Consider the following 19,467-nt stretch of genomic DNA (forward strand, 5'->3'; position numbering starts at 1 on the left):
GACTGGGCGAGCGCCGCCGTCCCGCCGCCGTCCCGCCGCCGTCCCGCCGCCGTCCCGCCGCCGTCCCGCCGCCGTCCCGGGACTCAGCGTCTCCTCTCTGTGTGCAGAACCACAGCAACAGCGGCGCCGTGGCCCTGCAGTGCAGCATGAGCCTCCCCCCGGGAGCCGAGGTGGTGCTGGCGGTGCGAGGAAGACTGCTGCTGCGCGCTCTGATGGCCGTGAGTCCGGACCCCCACGGGACCCGTCCCGCCGTCTAACCCGAAGACCCACGTCTCTCCGCCTCCCCCCAGGTCAGCTTCAGGTCCCTGGAGCTCCTGACCGCCGCCTCCATCCAGCTGGAGCCGTCCAGCCCCGCCTTCCTGCAGGAGGAGCGGCCCGTGTGGGAGGTGAGGCTCCGACCCACACCGGAGGGGGCGGGAACCAGAGCTTTAGCACCGCACCAGGTGGAGCAGAGTAGGACCAGCACAGAGGAGGGGGGTGGAGGAACACAGGCAGCTCAGCAGGGTCTGGGAGGTCCTGCACCGGACAGAGAGGACCTCTGGAGTGTGGAGGAGGGGACGGTCCAGAGAGGGGGAGGGGGAGGGTCCACAGGGTCTCGAGGGAGGATCCAGGAGGAGGGTCCAGATCCCACCGTGGTGCTGCAGCTGAGTGACCTCTGGGTTAGACCTGCAGGACCCCCAGGATCGAGCCTGGAGCTGGAAAACCTGCTTCTGGTCCACTTGACCAGCTGAGATCCAGAGAGACGTTCACTTTCAGTTTCAGCACGGAGACTGGATCCGCTGGCAGCAGATCAGTGTCATGTGATCATACTGGATCCACTCTGCAGTATCTGGTCTCCTGTGACTGCAGATCGTCCTGGTCCTGACCAAGGAGGAGGACCACCCTGTTCCCATGGGGATCATAGCAGGGAGCTCAGTGGGAGGCCTGGTCCTGCTGGGCCTCCTGGTCCTGCCTCTGTGGAAGGTACACACACACACACACACACACACACACACACACACACACACACACACACACACACACACACACACACACACACACACACACACACACACACACACACACACGAGGGACTGGAGCTCGGTCTCTGGTCAGAGTTAGACGTTAACTGAAGTGACGGTACGTGCCGCCGGTGGCCACTAGAGGCCAGTGTTCCTGTGAGGAAGCTGTGGTGAGGCTGATCACTCCGGGGCCTCACGCCTCCGTCCACGTCTTCACTCTCTTCTCTCAGTTCGGCTTCTTCAACCGGCGGCGGAGAGAGGCAGCGGACGGCCCGGCGGCCAACGGGAAGCCAGTGCAGCAGTCGTAGTGGGAGGAGCCTGTCCGGGGAGCCCCTCGGCATGATGATGCCTCCACCGTGTCCCGTATATCCTGATCATGTGACCTCAGTGGGGCGGAGCTCTGAGCTCTGAGACTGAAGTGGAACTGGACGGGTTCTGATGAAGGGAAAACGTCTCTGAGGTTCTGTTCTTCTGAATCAGCGCCTCAGTTCTAGATCTCACCTGTTCATGTGTCTCGACGTTCAAAGGTTATTTTTCTGAATTCAGGACCGAGTCAGATTTTTTTTTGTTCAATTCATCTTGGAAATCTGAAGGTGACGTCCATCTCTCCTTTTTTCACTTTTTTTAAATCTAGAATTCAGATTATTCAGAGTGTTTCTCAGAGTGTTGGGACGGACAGAAGATCTGCAGCTCAGAGCTCACAGCTGTTTCCTGCTTTGATTGTATTTTTTATTTAAATTAAGAAAAAGAAAAAAACATTTCTAAGGGAAACCAACTCCAGGAATATCTGGCTTAATGCTGTTCAGATTAAAAACCTTATTTTTATAACTCTTAAATCAAAATGCACATCTACACGTGGCTTTTACTGTTTCTGAAGTCCATCAAACTGAGTTATGAAGCTATTATCACAGTTCGGCCCACCGTCAGTACTATCAGGGTCCTCCACTGGGCCTCAGGCCACGCTTTGGGAAGCTGCACAGCAGTGAATCTCCTTCTTCCAGAACCTTCAAAGGAACGTATGGCGCCCCCTGGTGGCACCAGGCGTTATGAGGAGGACAGGATTCCCGCTGAAGAGGACTGTAAATACCGCTCAATAAGACCTGGTGTGTTTTTTTTGGCAAACTTTATAACTGAAGCACTTTGTCGTCTGAAGTCAGACTGGATGTTTCTGTAAATATCGGCGTGTAAACGAGAGGATGAGGCCTTCCTGCTTCTACTGACGGCTGACAATAAAGAGCGGCGCTGTTCTCCGACTGGCTCGTGTTCCAGGCTGTTCTTCAAACGCACATGAAGCACACACACATGCACACGCACACACTCAGCTGGTCCCGGCTCAAAGTGACGACAGGACGCTGCTGGCGGTTTGCAGGCAGGAGGCCTTTATTGTGGCGGGGCTCACTCTGCAGGTAAGGTAAAAACCCTCGGACGCGTCGCCGCCGTTCCCGGAACACGGAGAACCAGCTGTCACACTCAAAACAAACTTCCAGAAAACAGAACCCAAGAAGAAGAAGGAGGAGGAGGAGGAGGGGGAGGGGGGAGCAGCAGTCTGAGACGCCAGGTCAAAGGTCAATCATCAGAACATAAGAGATAAATACATTCAAAAATACAATCTGGTGGAGTAGCCGAGCACCTGGCGGCCTGGAGACTGGAGTGAAGGTGAACGGCTTCAGCTGAACCCCCGTCACCGCCTCGGAAACAGCGCCATCACAACATGAGGCCCAAATGAAGAGAGAAAAACAGTTTGCATATCTGTAGTGTTTCTACTGAACTCCTGATGAAGGTCACCCTGAAGGTCGTCTATGGCCGCAGTGACCTTCCTCAGAGAGCTTCTCACTCTGGAGGTTCTGGTCTGAAATAAATAGAAGGAGCGGGACGCGTTCCGACGAAAATAACTCATGAAAGGTAGAGACAGCGAGCCGTCCAGCCGTCCTGGAAGCTCCGGGTAACGCCGCAGCTGGCCACCGGGAGCAGCGGCGCGTCGGACAGCAGAGGGGTGTCAAACATACGGCCCAGGGGAATTAAACAGGCCGCATGGAGGCTGAGCTGGAGGCCGCTGCTGCTCCCGGGCCGTGTGAGGCCTGCTGAGGGGAAGCCAGCGAGCTGAATGGATCACAGATAAAACAAAGGATCACAATGTGAGGAGCAGAGACGTGCAAAACCATTCCAACTCTGTTAAAAGCACTTTTTGAAAGTGGCACGAAGAGCTTGTTCGGACGAGAGGAAGGAATCAAGAAAAGAATTAAAAAAACAAAACGAGCCCCGAGCTAAAGATCTGAAACCCTGCAGAGGAATGTTTCCACATTAAAAGCTCCCACCCTCTTCTTCCTCCTCCCTCCTCCTCCTCCTCAGGACAGCTTTCTGCCACATCAGGCCGGTTCAATCCGCCTTCATGCCGGTTTCACTTCTTTTACAGTTTTCATACAAAACACTGGAGAATCTCCCCAAAAATATTGAGTCCAAGAAACAAAGACTTTTCTCTGGCGGCTTCAGGTTTAGTTATTGCTGATAAAAGTGGAGCAACAAGTGAGAAAAACCTTTAAATGTAAAAGAATAAAGGTTTGATGAGCCTGAAGACAGACTGGTGTGTTCAACATGAGGCTCAGGCCCCTCTGAGGACTCCAGGACTCTCAGTGAGACTAAAAGAAAAAGAAATGAAACCGACAGTGAAGCTTTGAACTGACCTGCTGTCTGAGAGCATGAGAGCGGCGGCGGCGGCGGCTGCTGGACTGGGGATAAGGCGGGTGGGCGGGGCCGAGCACGCCTGCTGCACAGCGCCGCTTTTCTGTTTTATAGAAAAGTTCAAAAACGCCACCGCCAGCACCACGGGGACCGGTTAGAAAACTAAAAGGCCGGCGGGCCTCAGTGGAACTCCACGAACTCCTCCAGAGTCTTGGGGATCTGGTTGCGGTAGGTGATCTGGTGCTGGCGCACGGCGCGCGCTGCCAGGCACTTGAGGCTCATCTTCATCTGCGTCTTGAGCAGGATCTCCGACACGCCCGTGGTGCTCTTGTCCAGCGGCGTCTTCTTCTGCTTGTTGGTCATGTCGGTGTGCGCGCCGGCCTCCACCAGGCTGATGATGATGGCGTGCAGCGTGAGGAAGTCGCTGATGGGCCGGTTGTACTGCACGATGACGTGCAGCGGCGTGTTGCCCTCGTGGTCCACGGCGTTGACCCGGGCGCCGCAGTCCAGCAGCAGCTTGGTGACCTGCGCGTTGGGGAAGCTGCACACGTCGTTGGTGTGGAAGTCGTCGACGGGCGTGGCGGAGCTGATGGCCAGGTGCAGCAGCGAGCAGCCGTCGCGCGAGCGCGGGTCCAGCTGGATCAGGTCGTACACGTGCTTGTTGATGGCGGCGCGCTCCTTGTCGCCGCAGGCGGTCTTGGTGGAGATGCAGGCCAGGTAGAGGAAGGTGAAGATGTTGGACTCGTAGTTGTCCAGCGCCTGCGGCAGCTCGGCCTCGCCGGCGGCGTCCACCCGCGCCACGCTGCGCCGGATCTCCAGCACGCTGCAGCCCAGCACCTGCTCCACGGCGCGCGCCGACACCGGCTCCTTCAGGTGCACCATCTGCGAGAAGACCTGGGCGAAGCGCAGCAGGTCCTTGTGCGTGTTGCGGTTGCCCTTCTGCCGCAGGCGCAGCGCGTGCAGCCACAGCTTGATGCACTGCTCGAACTCCATGTTGTCGGCGTACACGGCGCCGCGGTAGATGATGGGGTGCGACACGTCGATGTTGTCCGAGCCCAGGATGCGCTCGCGGATCATCAGGCCCTCCATGTGCAGGGCGTCCCGGTCGGCCCGGATGGCCTCCAGCTCCCGCGGCGTCCGGCACTCGCCGCGCCCGCCGTACGCCTCCACGGGGGGCGGCAGCTCCTTGGCGATGACGGCGTCCGGGTCGCGGTGGCGCTCCACCATGGCCATGTGCAGGTACTGGAACGTCTTCTGGATGTCGTAGTTCTCCCGGTCGTTGGCGAAGGAGGCGCCCAGCAGCTCCAGGGCCTCGATGCGGCTGCGGGCGTCGCAGTCGGCGTGCGCCAGCAGCAGCTCCACCACGTCAGCCTTGCAGCTCTCGGCCGCCACCTTGAGCGGCGTCATGCCGTGCCCGTTCACCACCATGGCCGCCTGGCGGCACATCAGCTCCTTGACGATCTCCAGGTGGCCGGCCTCGGCCGCGAAGTGCAGCGCGGTGGCGCCGCAGTGCGCCTTGGCGTTGGGGTAGGCGCCCTGCTCCAGCAGGAACCGGACCACGTCCGCGTGGCCCTTGTAGGCGGCGATCATCAGGCAGGTGTTGTTGAACTTGTTGGTGATGCTGATGTCGGCCCGGTGCTCCACCAGGTAGCGCACGATGTCCAGGCGCCCGTCGAAGCAGGCGGCCCGCAGCGGGGTGGAGTTGGTGATGGTGGTGTGGTTGACGTTGGCGTGGTGGCTCACCAGGAGGCGCACCACCTCGAAGTGTCCGGCTCCGGCCGCGCACCACAGCGCCGTGGCCCCGTCGATGACGTACCTGCAACACAGGGCGGGGCTCAGCGCCGGGTCGCAAGAGTCAAGAAACAAATCCACCTGTGGTTGAACTGGACTGTCTCATGTTGTATATACGTGTGAAACAGCTCGAGAAGTGCTGCAAACGAATTGCCCTATGGGACCAATAAAGTTTTCTGAATCTGGAATCCTCCTACGGCTCTGCTCCTGACAGGACAACACCTGCAGCGCCTCCATGTTTCCTCCAAGACTGGCTGAAACAGACTGAAGCTCTGAGACTCACCGAGGAGCAGGACGAGAAACGACTATATATTCAAATGTGAAAACTTCTCAGAGAAATTTGATTTCAGACAAAAATATGATATGATGTGTCTGAAAATGTTCGCCGAGCAGGAATAAAAGTCTAAAACATGAAACAGGTGCGCGGTCTGAAGTAACAATGCTTAATGTGGCAGTTTTAGAGTCATAACTACAGTAAGAAAACGGTTTGGATTTTCATTTTCAAATAAGACTGCTCTTCTTGTTGCCCCCAAAATGACCTCAGCTACACACATCTACCCCGGAGGCAGGTGTCTGGGGCAACAGGCTGCCTTTAGGGGCAACAGGCTGCCTTTAGGGGCAACAGGCTGCCTTTAGGGGCAACAGGCGGGGCAACAGGCCGCCATCCACCATGAAGCAGCTCCAGCCTGACATGCTGCTCCTGCACTGGTCAGGTCGTTCAGCAGAAGACGGGCTGAATCTCTGATGCTGTTCAGTGTAAAACTGTCTATAAATACTGGCACGAGCTCCGGTGTCACGGCAGTGAGCATCAGCAGGGGTCTGATCGACACTATCTGAGGAGTGTGTGTGTGTGTGTGTGTGTGTGTGTGTGTGTGTGTGTGTGTGTGTGTGTGTGTGTGTGTGTGTGTGTGTGTGAGTAACAACACGTGCTTCCTGACGCCTCACTCTGCTGTCAAGAAGGTGAACCCAGTGACCCGGGACAGGGACGTACCCATCGAACCGGACCGTGCCCGTCTGCTCGGTGTTCACCCGGTAGTGGTCCAGGAGCAGCCGGACCACCTTGTCGTGTCCGTTCCGCGCCGCGATGATGAGCGGGGTGGACCTCTGGCCGGCCAGCTGGGTCACGTAGCTGAGCAGGTAGCGGGTCTCCGCCTCGGAGTGGTTGAGCAGCAGGGCGGCCAGGGTCAGGACTCGGCCCTCGCTGGCCGCCTTGTACACGTAGCCGGCCAGAGACTCCATGTGAGCCCGACGGGCAGCCAGGACCTCCGCTTTCTTTGTCCTCTCCGCCGAAGCGAACCGCCTCCCATTAAAGTGTCCGGACCGGCCGCCGCGATCACATGAAAAAATGCGTCTTCTTCCCCCCGGCCGCGGCTGAAATGTGGCGGTCCAACGTCCGCCTGCGAGCCTCCGGTGCTCCCGGTCCTCCTCCGAGCCCCCGGGTCTCCGTCCAGCCGGGTAGCTAGCCCGCTAAACACACCGAGCGGGTCCCTCGCGGGGTGCCCGGATAAAACCCGACCACCGGGTCACCGTGAGAGCGAAAACCGTAAAAATCCGCTCCGAAAAACACCAAGAGAAGTCCGAAGATTCCCGAAACAACGGCGGATTTTCACCTTCCGACCGGAAGTCCCTGTTCAACGGGAAAACATGTCCGACTGGAACTTCAGTCCGCACGGGAACGTTCCGCCCGAGTGTTTGTTCAGAGAGCAGGAATATTGACAGCAGTATTTTTTATCTATATGTAAGGATAATTCTAATGATATCATTCTGTAACCAAACACACAAATCCAGATCCGTCAAAACAATTAATCTATCTGTCTCTGACATTCAATTCACAAGAGGTAAAATCCCCGGTTTTCAATCCCAAATGGACTAATATAATAATAATACTAATAATACTAATAATGCTACTACTAATGATAATAACAACAACAACAACAACAACAACAACAACAACAACAACAACAATAATAATAATAATACAAAAAAGTCAATTTGTTTCAAAATATCCAGCTTTAACAAATCCTCAATGTGCCTCTTCATTTTATCATCACAAGACAATGATTCATGCTATCCAGCTTTTCATACAGTGAGCTGTTCCTCCCACTTGTCTTATCCAGGACAGTGAATTTGGGATTTTTCTTCAGTTCTTCTAAAAAGCAGAACTTTTGCTTTGGTATTTTTCCTGCAGATATCCAGTCAATGCTACTCCAAAGTCTGCAGGCTCTGTCAGCAGATCACTTCACAAGCATCAAAGTCATATCGAGATACATGCACAATATATTTAAATTTGTGTGAATAGACTTTCATATTTAACAGAGTTTAAACTTTGAACTCAGCTGCCATTTAAATATCAGCTTTCCCAATGTAATTTAATTCATATTAACTTTAAATCATTCAGTTAGCGAGTAAAGGGAACATAACTCTTCAGGCTTTGATATTTCTGCAGTGTGTGTGAGATACAGGGTAAAAATGTCATTTTATCTCACTGACAGTGACAACATACCCTTTGAAATGTATGATTTTCTCTCTAACGCGCTTCATCGTTTGCTCTTGCAGCTTTTCAGTGATGAAATTCTGGTTCATGATTTTCATTTGGTTTAGAAGTGAGTTCAGTCCTGGTGGACAGCTGCTGGCTGTGTTTTAGAAATATGGGCATGAGGTACTGACATTGATAAAGGAAGGTGTTTGACTGGCAGCCGGTCCAGACCCTGGTGTTGCGTCTCAGCGTCGGCCCGGCCTCCTCACTGAACCCTGTTCATAACATCTGCTCGTGAGATGAAGATGAAGTTGTAACAGACAGCAGCTGCTTAGCGGCCAGATGAAACGACGCCTCTCATACCTTCACTGGAGTGTAAGAACTGAAACCAGATCAGTGCTTCCTAATGAAATGAAATCCAAAGAGGGAAGTTCCTGTCTGGAGGAGATCGAGTAGTGGTGCTTCGCCAGAGTCAAAACAAACCATCTTTGCCCTCCATCATGTTCTGGTATCCTTCTGATCCCAGAACCTCCAGGAGTCTTCAGCAGGACGAGACAAGGCGTGTTCTCCATGGCCTCATCAAACACCTGAGCCATAGTCCATTCAGTTTAACGTCATGTTTCTATAAAGCTAACCCATCAGGGTGAACATTTCTTATCCCAGCATGCACAGTACAGCACTCAGTCCCACTGGCCACATAAATGTTGTGTTTAGTGTGGATAGAATTTTTAATGATGTCTATAACCAACAGCGAAGGACTTGTTATCTTTTGGCTTTCAAAAGCTGAGTCTGATGAGTCGAAAAACACCAACAGAAAGGATTTTGTCTTCTTTAAACCTGTATTTTAACTGAAATTCTGCCTTTTCCTGACTTTGTCTGCACATCATGAGCATGGCCGCCCGTATAACCACATGAGCTGCTGTCCCGGAGGCCTCGGAACGGCTCCTGCTCCAGTAAGCTGGAGGTGTGGCTGCATCGTTCTGCTCCTTACTGTCAGGCGCGGGTCAGTCATTCTCCACCTGCAGACACACGCACACACACGCACGCACACGCACACACACACACACACACACACACACACACACACACACACACACACACACACACACACACACACACACACACTCTCAAACAACTGATTCAAGCCCTTTTGGAGTTGACACATTGACATTTTGTTTTCCTAATTAAATCATATTAATCTGAATATGTTCCATGATGTGACCTGACAGGAATTCATTGGAATTCCCTGTACCAGAATGAATATGTCTGAACAGGGGTTTTGTAGAATTGTGGCCGTAATGATGGTAATGCCACAATGCATCATGGGAGTTTGGGAGGATATTTAAAAGATTGACCATTGTTTTTGTGGTTTATTTCGATGTCCTGATGTTGACAGAGTTATTGAAGTTGTGTTTTCTTGTGTTCTTGTTGTTCAGTTAATCTAAATAGTTTGGTTATTTTTCATGTCAGACCTGGAACGAGGAGTGTTTACAGTTTTTGCCTGTTGCTTGAACACGTTTTGCAAAACTTGGCTCATTGTGTCAAAACTCTACACACAAGCAAATGAGACACAACTCTGGGAAATAAACCATTCACATCTGTGTCAGACTGAAACTCTGCTATCAAAATCTAACAATCCTTTGTCAATATGTCACTCTGATGACAAAATGATCCCCACTTGCATCTTATGAATACACTTTCAGATCAGCAGCAACACAGTAGTCTACTTTATATAAAACACTGCAGTCTTTCGTTTTCACTCTTTTTATCCAGTTCCACAGAAGGCACGTTTTCACAGCAACCAAAAAATAGAATACTCAGTCCAAAATCATTACATTGCAGTAGAGCATTTTACAGTAGTACAGTAAATTCAGTTAAAGCAAAAATAAAACAAAAAATATACTGTCAACACAGAAAAGCACAGTTGTGTGTGGGCTTACAGTTTTTTTTCGATTACTACAGTTTTTCACAACTGCTAAGACACATTTCTTGAAACCTCCATCCATTTTCTCAAAACCTTAAACACAAATCCAAAAATCCACACTACATTCACAAAAACCTCAGACATTTCTGTCAAAATCGAATTATCGCCTCAAAACCAGTTCTCTTGTGATCAAAACAGCAGGTAGAAACATCTTCACCTCAGATCGTTCATTAGACTCTACATGAAATAACTGAGGACACAGCAGCAGTCCACACTTTCAAACCTGCTGGGTTATTTTCCCAACACATTTCCTGGGTAGCCCTAGATTTTGTGCAGATTGGGTCACTTTTACCCCAAATTAGATGAATTGTGTCGACCCAGCAGAGTGAGTTGATGATTTGAACAAAATCACCATTTTGAACACTCCTGCAGCTCCTTCTCCTTCTTGCATCTGGAGACTTCTGGCATCAAACGCAACAGAAAACTGGAGTCCTGTGTTCTCACAGAGGATTATTGAAATGGCTAAGAAGGAACAGATATACGACATCCCTCTCCTTATACTCATGTGTGGCTGTGGCTCAGTTGGTAGAGTGGTTGTCCAGCAGTAGTGAGGTTGTTAGTTCAAATCTTTTCCTCTACATGTCAATGAACTGCCCTGAACCCCAGCTGGCTTCCAGTGGAGGGTTTGACAGCCTTGCATGGCAGAGGGCACGTGTTTCTGAATTCTGAGGGTTTACATTTTTGCTGTAAAGTAACCTTCCCAGACCCACTGATAAATCTTGACCCAGCATCAGGGTCAAATCTTCAACCCAAACGGCTGCTGGGTAGAAATAACCCAGCTTTGGCTCGGTCCCTTTTGGACCCAGCGCTGGGTTAGCAATTCCACCCAATGTGGGTTATTTTTACAGTAACCAGCAGTTTTCAGAGTGTGTAGTGCACAGAAAATTTTTATTTTACATATTGGAAATGCGTTTAGAAAAAAAAAGCATCTAAGTCAAAGTGATATCTAAATTGACCGTCATAACAAAAAATAAATACAAAACAAACAAAACAAAAGCAGACTCCTGCATGGTCACGGTCCTGGAGATTCAGTCTCCAGCATCTTGTCTTTGTGTACACTTGGTCTGATCACATCATTAGAAATATGTGTGTTCAGTTTTGAGTTGTTGTGTGTAAAAGATGACAGTTGTGTTGGAGTTGTGTTCACATTTTGCTGCCAGTGATTACAATTTTGCAAAAATGTTGTGAAATGTGTTTAGTGACTGAGAATGTGTCTGAGGTTTTGCAAAAAAGAGCAGATGGGTTTTGCAAATTGAGCATAGGACCTGAACAGTGTTTAAGTTTTTGCCAAAAGAGTGTTTGATTCAAAAAATGAGTTTAGGCCCCTGAGAGTTTGGTTCAGGCAGTGGGGTTTAGTGTTTTAGCAATTGTGAAAAACTGTAAACACAAAAAGCAAAAATTTGGCACAATTTTCACAATTGCACCCATTCTGTCCTGTAAATGTGAAGGACTGTAACAGTCAGCTGTACTAATTCATGTGGAAGTTCTTTCACCCTGACACTGTTCCTCTCAAATGGGAGCCTGTACAGTCGCCTCATGGTCATGTTGTGCTTTACCAAGATGCGTCCGAGAGCGGAAACGCTTCTTCGATCTCTTTTGTTGCATACCTGCCAATCTGCAGGTATTTGTTGCTGTAGCTGGTGGAGACGGATTGCATTGTTTGCTCTGACTGGGTTCACTATGGACAGGTCCTGCTGTTGGGTGGACAGGCGCTGGCGCCCCCCCAGGAGGTCTTCTAGCCATTCTGTAGAAAAATGCAACCACAAATAGTTACTGTTTGCTTCTTTTTTACAGTACTGTGTATACTGTCCTGAACTGTATTTACCATCCACAGTACTGAAACATCTCCACACGTTATCACGGAATGTTTCACAAAGCAACCACTTTAGTTTGAAAGAGAGCGTTAGCCACCCTGCAGTACAGCACATGTGACACGGTAACGTGATACGGTACAGTACTGTAAATACTCTAGTTACAGTCGGAGTAGAGTAGAGAGTTGAAGACATACCTGTTGTCCAGTCAGAATGTCCTGATCAGGGCCGGCGCGGGCTTCTCAGGCACCCTGGGCAAGCCTGACGCCCTGTGGTAGTGTCGCGGAGAGTCGCGCCGCGAGAGTTGTTGAGCGGGGGGGGGGGGGGGGAGTCGGCAATATTTGTCGAGGGGCGCGAGCAAGCGAACCAAGCAGTGCGCTGCTCAAACAGCCGTCACAGCAGCGCTACTTGGGCGGTGCGCCTCACGGTCACATCAAGCGCCCCCCTATGGCTCGGCGCCCTGGGCAAGTGCCCCGGATGCCCAGCCTATTCGCCGGCCCTGGTCCTGATTATGGATGAAAGTGTGAAACGGCTCAGATCAGGCTGGACTCTCTGCCAGCTTCCCTCACAGTCAGACCATGTTTAGGACCTGGTCCACCAACGCTGCTCTTATGTCATTGGAAGTAACGTCCCTTGCTCGGCCTCTTCGACCACGTCCTCCTCTCTCTCTCTGTCTTCCTCTTCCTCTGCCTCTCGCTCTCCCTGCCTCCATGCTTGCAAGGTTCTCCATAACGGAGGCCTTTTTGTAGCGGCTGATTGGTGTTCAGTTTTTCAAGTAAGTGTTTTCAGGCACACGCCTCAGTATTTTCAATTAGGAGATGTGTGTTGTATTTTGAATAGATGTGTTTTCCCAATGGTACCTTGAGATTTCAGTTTTGAACTAAGTGTACGTATGAAATAGTGTGTAGTGTGCAGGAGCAAGTGTGTTGCAGAAAGGAGCGAGTGTGTTACAGAATTGCAGCTGAAGTGCAAAGCAGCGCTTGTGTTTAGGGTGTGGTTACACTTTGTTTAAGGTGTAGTCACAACAACTTCAAGTTATGTTACTTTGGTTTAAGCATGTGTCTACAGTGTTCAAGCAATGGGTGGTGCTGCTACTACTCCCCCTGTAAAGATGATATCATTAAAGTTTCCAATTGCTACTGGGTGTCCACAGACTAACTGTACTGCATAGGAGTTTGGCAGTATTGCATTAACAATTAATTACTTCATTACAATTCAACCAGAACTAACCATTTTAACTGCTTAGAGGAGACCTTCTTATTTTACCTATTTGACAAAAAATGAGTAGAACTAACTCGATTAATTTGGTTGACACGGGATAGTTCAGTTATGGTTGGATCTAAAGGACCAAAACAGGCAGGACAATCGCAAATATATTGAAATATATAGATGTGCTTGATTTGAGTTGGGGCCACATATATTTTTTTGGATGGGAATCCAGCCCACTTTTTAATTGTATTCGTCCAATGAGTTGGGTTTTTTTTTTTTTTTTTTTTGAGCGTAGCAGCCAGTAATTTTCCAGTATTATTTTCATTCAGAACTAAAAAGCTGCAGTTTGTCTCTGGGTGGCATCAGGAAGACCATCAAAACCTTTAGTTATGCTCATATTTACTCAGAAACCTCGGTTTGATCAGCTTTGGCAGGGTTATTGTCTTTTCACTGGTTTCCTCTGACAGTTTTTAGAATTTTAATGATTAACGGTGCTTGAACTCGGTGTGATTTTACTTTCCAGCATTCAGTGTTTCATTAGACTTTTTCGATGGCCTCTGTGAAGGGTTTCATCTTCATTACAGCAAGACGGTTGGCTGTTCAGAGCTAATTATTGGCTTGCTAAAGAGGTTTTGTGGTGTTTTATTCTGCATCCTGTGGAAGTGATCCAGACAGCTGATGTGCTTGTTAAAAAACACTTCACTATTACCTTTCTTGTAGCTTTGGAAGGTACATGTGAAGGTGTAAACTGTTCTTGGTTAAATTGTAATGTCTGAAGCAGCAGAGCATGTACTTCCTCCTGTCTCCACTAGAGGGCACCACAAGCTACAGCTGTGGTGATGGGAGCGGCTGTTTGGTTGCATGCTGGGACACGCACCTGTTATTTTATGAGCTGCTGCTTGGACCAGAGTGAAATGTTCCTTAGAGTCTGACATTTATTTATTTTCATAGTTTATTCTTCATCAACTTTACAACCAGTGGGCCGCATGGAGGCGCAGCGATTCGCACTTTTGCCACACAGCGAGAAGCTCCTGGGTTCAAATACCGGCCGGGGCCTGGGTCCTGGGGGCCTGGGGCCTGGGGCCTGGGGGCCTGGGGCCTGGGGGCCTGGGGCCTGGGGGCCTGGGGCCTGGGGCCTGGGGGCCTGGGGGCCTGGGGCCTGGGGCCTGGGGCCTGGGGGCCTGGGGGCCTGGGGGCCTGGGGGCCTGGGGCCTGGGGGCCTGGGGGCCTGGGGGCTGGGGGCTGGGGCCTGGGGCCTGGGGCCTGGGGGCCTGGGGCCTGGGGGCCTGGGGCCTGGGGCCTGGGGGCCTGGGGGCCTGGGGGCTGGGGGCCTGGGGCCTGGGGCCTGGGGGCCTGGGGCCTGGGGGCCTGGGGGCCTGGGGGCCTGGGGGCTGGGGGCCTGGGGCCTGGGGGCCTGGGGCCTGGATGGCTGTCTGTGTGTTGGTCCAGTGACAGGGTGTACCCTGCTGTTACGCTCCCCCCCTGAAAAGGACAAGCAGCTTGGGAAATGAATGATTGAACTACACAACCCGCTTAGTGGGAGCAGTCTGAAGCATGAACTCCTCTGTGATTTTGGTTCTTCTGCTTGTGACTGGATCAGGATGCTGTAGACTCCTCAGACTCCTCCCCCTGAGGAGTCCACCGTCCCTCCAGGAGGCTCAGTCGCTCGGGGGTCACTTAAAACTGCAATGAGAGAAACAGAACAGTGCTCGTGTTCAAGCCAATGAACGGTTGAATGAAACCTGTTTCTTGCAGAGTTTCAGTCACTGACCCTGTTCAGGGAAAGCCAAGCTCCATGAATGGGAGGTTTGAAATTTTGGGGAGTAAAGATGGATGACCATGATGCTTCAGTCTCAGTGCTGATTCCTCTTCTTTCTTCATGCCATGGATAACCTCAAGTCAGCATGGTGAGCAGACAGTCAAGTGTGTCCTGTTTTGAAACAGCACAGCAACACGCAGAAGTGATTCAGCTGTTCTCCTCTGAGTCAGCTTGAAGGTCTGTTCACTTGCAGTGGTGGGATTCAAACCCACACCTCCTGAGAGACTGGAGCCTTAATGCAGTGCTTCCGACTGCTCAGCCACACTGTCTGAGCTAAGCATCAATGTTTATCAAGCTGGAAGCAGCAGCTGGCCATGGCTGCAGAACACTGATCCCTCTGATCAATACCTCTAAACTAATTAGCCGTGTTCCAGCACGACAAAGCTGAGATTTCCATTGATGACAATCATCACCCCACTCTGTTTGCTTGAGCAGGAGCTGTGGAGAATCTCCCCAACCAGCCTGTTTTAAATGTCAGCCCCCATGATGTGTGACTCCTGAATAAATACCATATCTGTACTTTCATATTTCAAATTAGTCGGAATCTTCCTCCTTTCAGTTTGGCTCCTAAAATCCATTTATATTCCATGATACTGTATTGATGTACCAGCTGGCCATATTTTGCAATGTTGTAAAAATCCTGTGATTGTGACTGTCCAGGGGGCCGAGGGGGACGTCTCCACCCGCTGGAGGCAGAGGAGACTCCCTGCAGAGAGAGGCGGCTGTGTCTGAGCCAAAATAATCTGATCAGCCATCAGATTATCACGACATTGCAGAAGCCCATAGGCAGGGCCGGCCCGGGCTTCAGAGGCGCCCTAGGCGAGCCCGAGACGAGCGCCCCTTGGGAGCGTCTTTTTCGAGCGGTCCCGACATTTGTTGAGCGGGGGGGGGGGGGGGGGGGCGATGCCGAAAAATACCGATCAGTGCCGGCAGCGCCGAGGACGAGGAGCGCGGTGCGTCGGACCGCTGCACAGCGGGGCACACGGAACACAGAGCGTCGTGGTGCCCCTTGTACGACCGCGGCGCCCCCCTCGGGACGTGGCGCCCTAGGCGGCTGCCTAGTTCGCCTATGCCTAGAGCCGGCCCTGCCCATAGGCATCAGAATGCCCAATATCTGAGCTGATAATCGCTATATATGCTTTAAAACGCATGCAATAGATTCTAATTTTCTAAAGCGTATTTACATGCGTGTTACAGCACAATCACATGCAGTGTAATTACTTGCTTGTTACAGCATAATGACATACAGTGTAATATATACGTGTTACAGCGTAATTACATGCATGTCATAGTGTAATTACATGCAGTGTAATCACATGCGCATTACAGTGTAATTACATGCAGTGTCATTACATGCGTGTATCAGTGTAATGACATGTACATGCAGTGTAATCACATGCGTGCTACAGCGCTACATGCAGTGTAATTGCATGTGTGTTACAGCCCATTTATCATAAACTTTTTTACTTTGTGTAAACCTGTGTATTAGAGAAATAGCAATCTTTACTTTCTTCACCACCTTGAATTTATTCCGTGTTCCATGTGAGCACACACTTCTTGGTCCCCGTTCCAGGAAAGACAACTCCTTGTTGGTTCTTGCAGTGAGGCTGCCACGTCCAGGGTGATGAGCATGGAGGTCTCGCTCAGACAGGTAGTGTGGCCGAGCGGTCCAAGGCGCTGGATTTAGGCTCCAGTCTCTCAGGAGGCGTGGGTTCAAATCCCACCACTGCCAGTCGGTGGTCTTATACTGATCAAATGAGTCAACATTTAAAGTTCTGGTGTGTTCAAGCCAACCACAGCCAGGTGGAACTAAAGCTGTGTTTCTATCACCTCAAGAGTTTAGCAGAATCTGAATACTGTAATAAAAGTTGTCAATCAAAAAGTCTTGACCCTCTCATGAGGTGGCCTCCTTTAAAACCCGACTCAGATGAGATCAGCCGGAACATCACAATTACCAAATCACTTCTGCATGTTTCCTCTCTGTTTCAAACAGGGGACCTTTCATGTGTGAGGTGAATGTGGAGACCACTGCACCAGAGAAGCTGGTGGCGTGTTTCCACCTCCCGACTCTCCTCCACTCGACTCGGCTCTGCCCCGCTCCTGGGCGTTTCCATCAGCCTGCTTTACCGCAACATGGGAAGGTTTTCCAGCCCAGAGTCGGGCAGACGCTAAAGGAGAAAGAGAAGAGCAACATACAACTTTGTAACATAATACAACTAACGTCCACAACCATTACTGAAGCTAATGCTATCACTGACTGTACGGCTTGAAGGACTCTTCGCAAATTGCGACCTGATTGCTAGAATAACGCAAATAAAGCAATTTAAAGCACAAACTTGTGTTAAAGGGACTTAAGGCAACTTTTCAAAATTTACCTCAGTGCTGCCGCGATAGGCACTGTGGGTAACTGCAGCCACCAGCCAAGGCGGCACAAGAGCGTGCATAAACATTTTACAGAAAGTCCGGCTTCACAGCGCTGCACCAGGGATGCTCCTGCTGTTTACTACGTCGCGGTTTACTGCAAGACCACAGCGCATATTACGTGATTTTTGTAAGCATCCATTTTCACTCCCAAATGCAGCTGAAGTTCCCTCCGTGAATCAAACGCATATCTAATATTTATTCGGATGCCTGCGGCTTCGGTCTTTTTTTTTTTTTTTTTTTCTGACTCGCGAGATAACGCTGATAAAGTCCTTTTTTTCTTCGTGGTGTTTTTTGTGGGTTTTGAGTGGATGCAGTTATCCGATTGTATGAAGAGTGTGTCTGTGTGTGTGTGTGTGTGTGTGTGTGTGTGTGTGTGTGTGTGTGTGTGTGTGGGGGGGGGCTCGGCTCGTGCTTGGATTCACAGACCGGGAGTAAATGTATAATATACCGGGAGAGCGGACAAATGAAACTACAAATAGAACTACAAATTAACTTTCTTCTGTTGATTCTTGGTTTGTCAGCGAGTGAGCAGCGGTGTATTTGCGCAGCGTGATTCATTTGAAGTGTGGAGGAGTGGTGTGGGTCTCCTCTCTGCTCTACTGCAGCAGGGGGCGCTGCTGAGACTGACCGCCTGTGAGTGCTTTGGGACGGGGGAGGGGCTCACGCAGCACCCGCTGCTTGCTGAGGACAGCGGAGACGTCCTGTCACGTCTCCACAGCACCAGAAAAAATTGCTAAATTTGTCGCTAGTTACTTTTGACAAAAAAAGTCGCCAGGAGGCTTTGGAAAGTCGCCAGATTTAGCGAGAAAGTCACCCCTGATCCCAGCAGTGTTTGAGTCCGCGTCCACGGCAGCCATGTTCTTCCTGTTCGGCAGCGCGCATACAGCGTCAATTTACGTCACATCCCCACGACTGCGCGGGAAATTCGGACCCCGAACAGCAACTAATTATTTGGCACACAGCCTGTATAAGGCAACAGACAGATACGTGGATTGGCCTGTTATTTTAGGTTTTAAATGCTTCACGACCCGTTAGCATTGAATAAACTGGAAATGCATGTGTAGTTTTTCACAAATCTTGCCTTAAGTCCCTTTAATAACTGCAGCTACAGAGTGGTAACCAACCCGGAGCCGTCGTCCCCTCTCCGGCTCCCAGACTCTTCCCTACCTTTCTTTCACTTTATTTCTCGCTGGTTGTAACATTTCATGACTCTCTTCTTACAAAGAAAAGCGACAAAACAGCAGCAAGAAACATGATGGCCTGTGTCTTCCCCGCTAAGTGGCGGAATGTTTACCGTCTGATTTCCCCGCCCACTGAGAACGGTTTCCATGGAGACAAACAAGACCGGTGGAGATGCAACCAAACCGAGTCAAGCCGAGTCGAGTACAGTGGGGTGGAGCGGAGTCGAGTAGAGCAGGGGAGGTGGAAACACGCCAACAGCTGCAGACCCCCCCATCCCCGGCCATGAACTCTTTGTACCCCTCCCCTCTGGTACAGGGACATCAGAGCCCACACTTACCCATCACCCCATCCCCCCTCCCCAAAGCGGGTCACCTTGAAGATGTAATTCACTTTGCACTCATCCCTTTTTATTCTGCTTTAAAACGTATTTGTTAAGACTTTTTTTCTAGATGTCTTTTTGCTGTGTGTTTGCGAGAGCTGCTGATCGAAATTTTGTTGTGCTCGCACAATGACAATAAAGATTCTTGATTCTTGACTGGGATGTCACGGACCAGGGAAATCTGCCTGTCGTTATCCAGATATTCCACAAGAATCTGGATTTGGGCCTCGACCAAGACCACCCTGCCAAACAAAGACAAGAACTTTAGAAAGAGCACAACACCACTGGAGCTGCAAATCGGAATTCAGCTCGATTTCTGTCATTATACCAGTGACGAGTCACTGAAACATGACTCTACTCTTCTTGGTGATGCCAGCGATTTGAGGACCTTTTTGGTTCACTCACCCCTGACGAGCCTCACTCTCGGATGTGTAGAAGGCGTCAAACTCAACATAATGCCTTTGAGGAAAGGAGGTTTTCTCAACAGGGGTCATATTTGAATTCTACAGTCCTAATACATCGGCTTTAATCAGAGAGGTGGACATTTCTAGTCCATGGCACTGACACAAGCCAGAAGAAGAAAAGCTTCAAGGGCTGTCCACTCAGAATAAGAGCACATGTGAGTGTTGGGCTGACATTTCAACCATCAACACGTCCTGGTACTTCTGCCCGAGGTCCTCTGCCTGTCAAGGAGGGCGCTCGATGGCTGCTG

General features: G+C 50.6%; 2 protein-coding genes and 1 non-coding gene across 3 annotated transcripts in view; 2 read left to right on the forward strand and 1 right to left on the reverse strand.

Moving 5' to 3' along the window:
* The window catches only part of itga11b (integrin, alpha 11b), a 29,744-nt gene extending 27,645 nt beyond the window's left edge, over positions 1-2,099 (forward strand). Inside the window, exons 27-30 of the mRNA XM_030096345.1 lie at positions 108-218; positions 291-386; positions 850-963; positions 1,232-2,099. Coding sequence (XP_029952205.1) covers positions 108-218; positions 291-386; positions 850-963; positions 1,232-1,309 — 399 coding nt within the window. The 3' untranslated portion in view covers positions 1,310-2,099. The remainder of the gene's footprint in view (positions 1-107; positions 219-290; positions 387-849; positions 964-1,231) is intronic.
* A 265-nt stretch (positions 2,100-2,364) lies between these two features.
* Positions 2,365-7,093, reverse strand: fem1b (fem-1 homolog b). The gene is made up of 2 exons (XM_030097256.1): positions 6,463-7,093; positions 2,365-5,496 (listed from the first exon to the last, which is right to left on the reverse strand). The coding sequence occupies exons 1-2, from the start codon at positions 6,708-6,710 to the stop codon at positions 3,861-3,863; spliced, it is 1,884 nt and encodes a 627-aa protein (XP_029953116.1). The 5' UTR covers positions 6,711-7,093; the 3' UTR covers positions 2,365-3,860.
* A 9,327-nt stretch (positions 7,094-16,420) lies between these two features.
* trnal-uag (transfer RNA leucine (anticodon UAG)) lies at positions 16,421-16,502 on the forward strand. Its single transcript has one exon. It is a non-coding gene; the product is annotated as a tRNA-Leu (tRNA).
* The last annotated feature ends 2,965 nt before the right edge of the window (positions 16,503-19,467 follow it).

This window comes from Salarias fasciatus, chromosome 7, assembly GCF_902148845.1.
Source record: "Salarias fasciatus chromosome 7, fSalaFa1.1, whole genome shotgun sequence".
NCBI lineage: Eukaryota > Metazoa > Chordata > Actinopteri > Blenniiformes > Blenniidae > Salarias > Salarias fasciatus.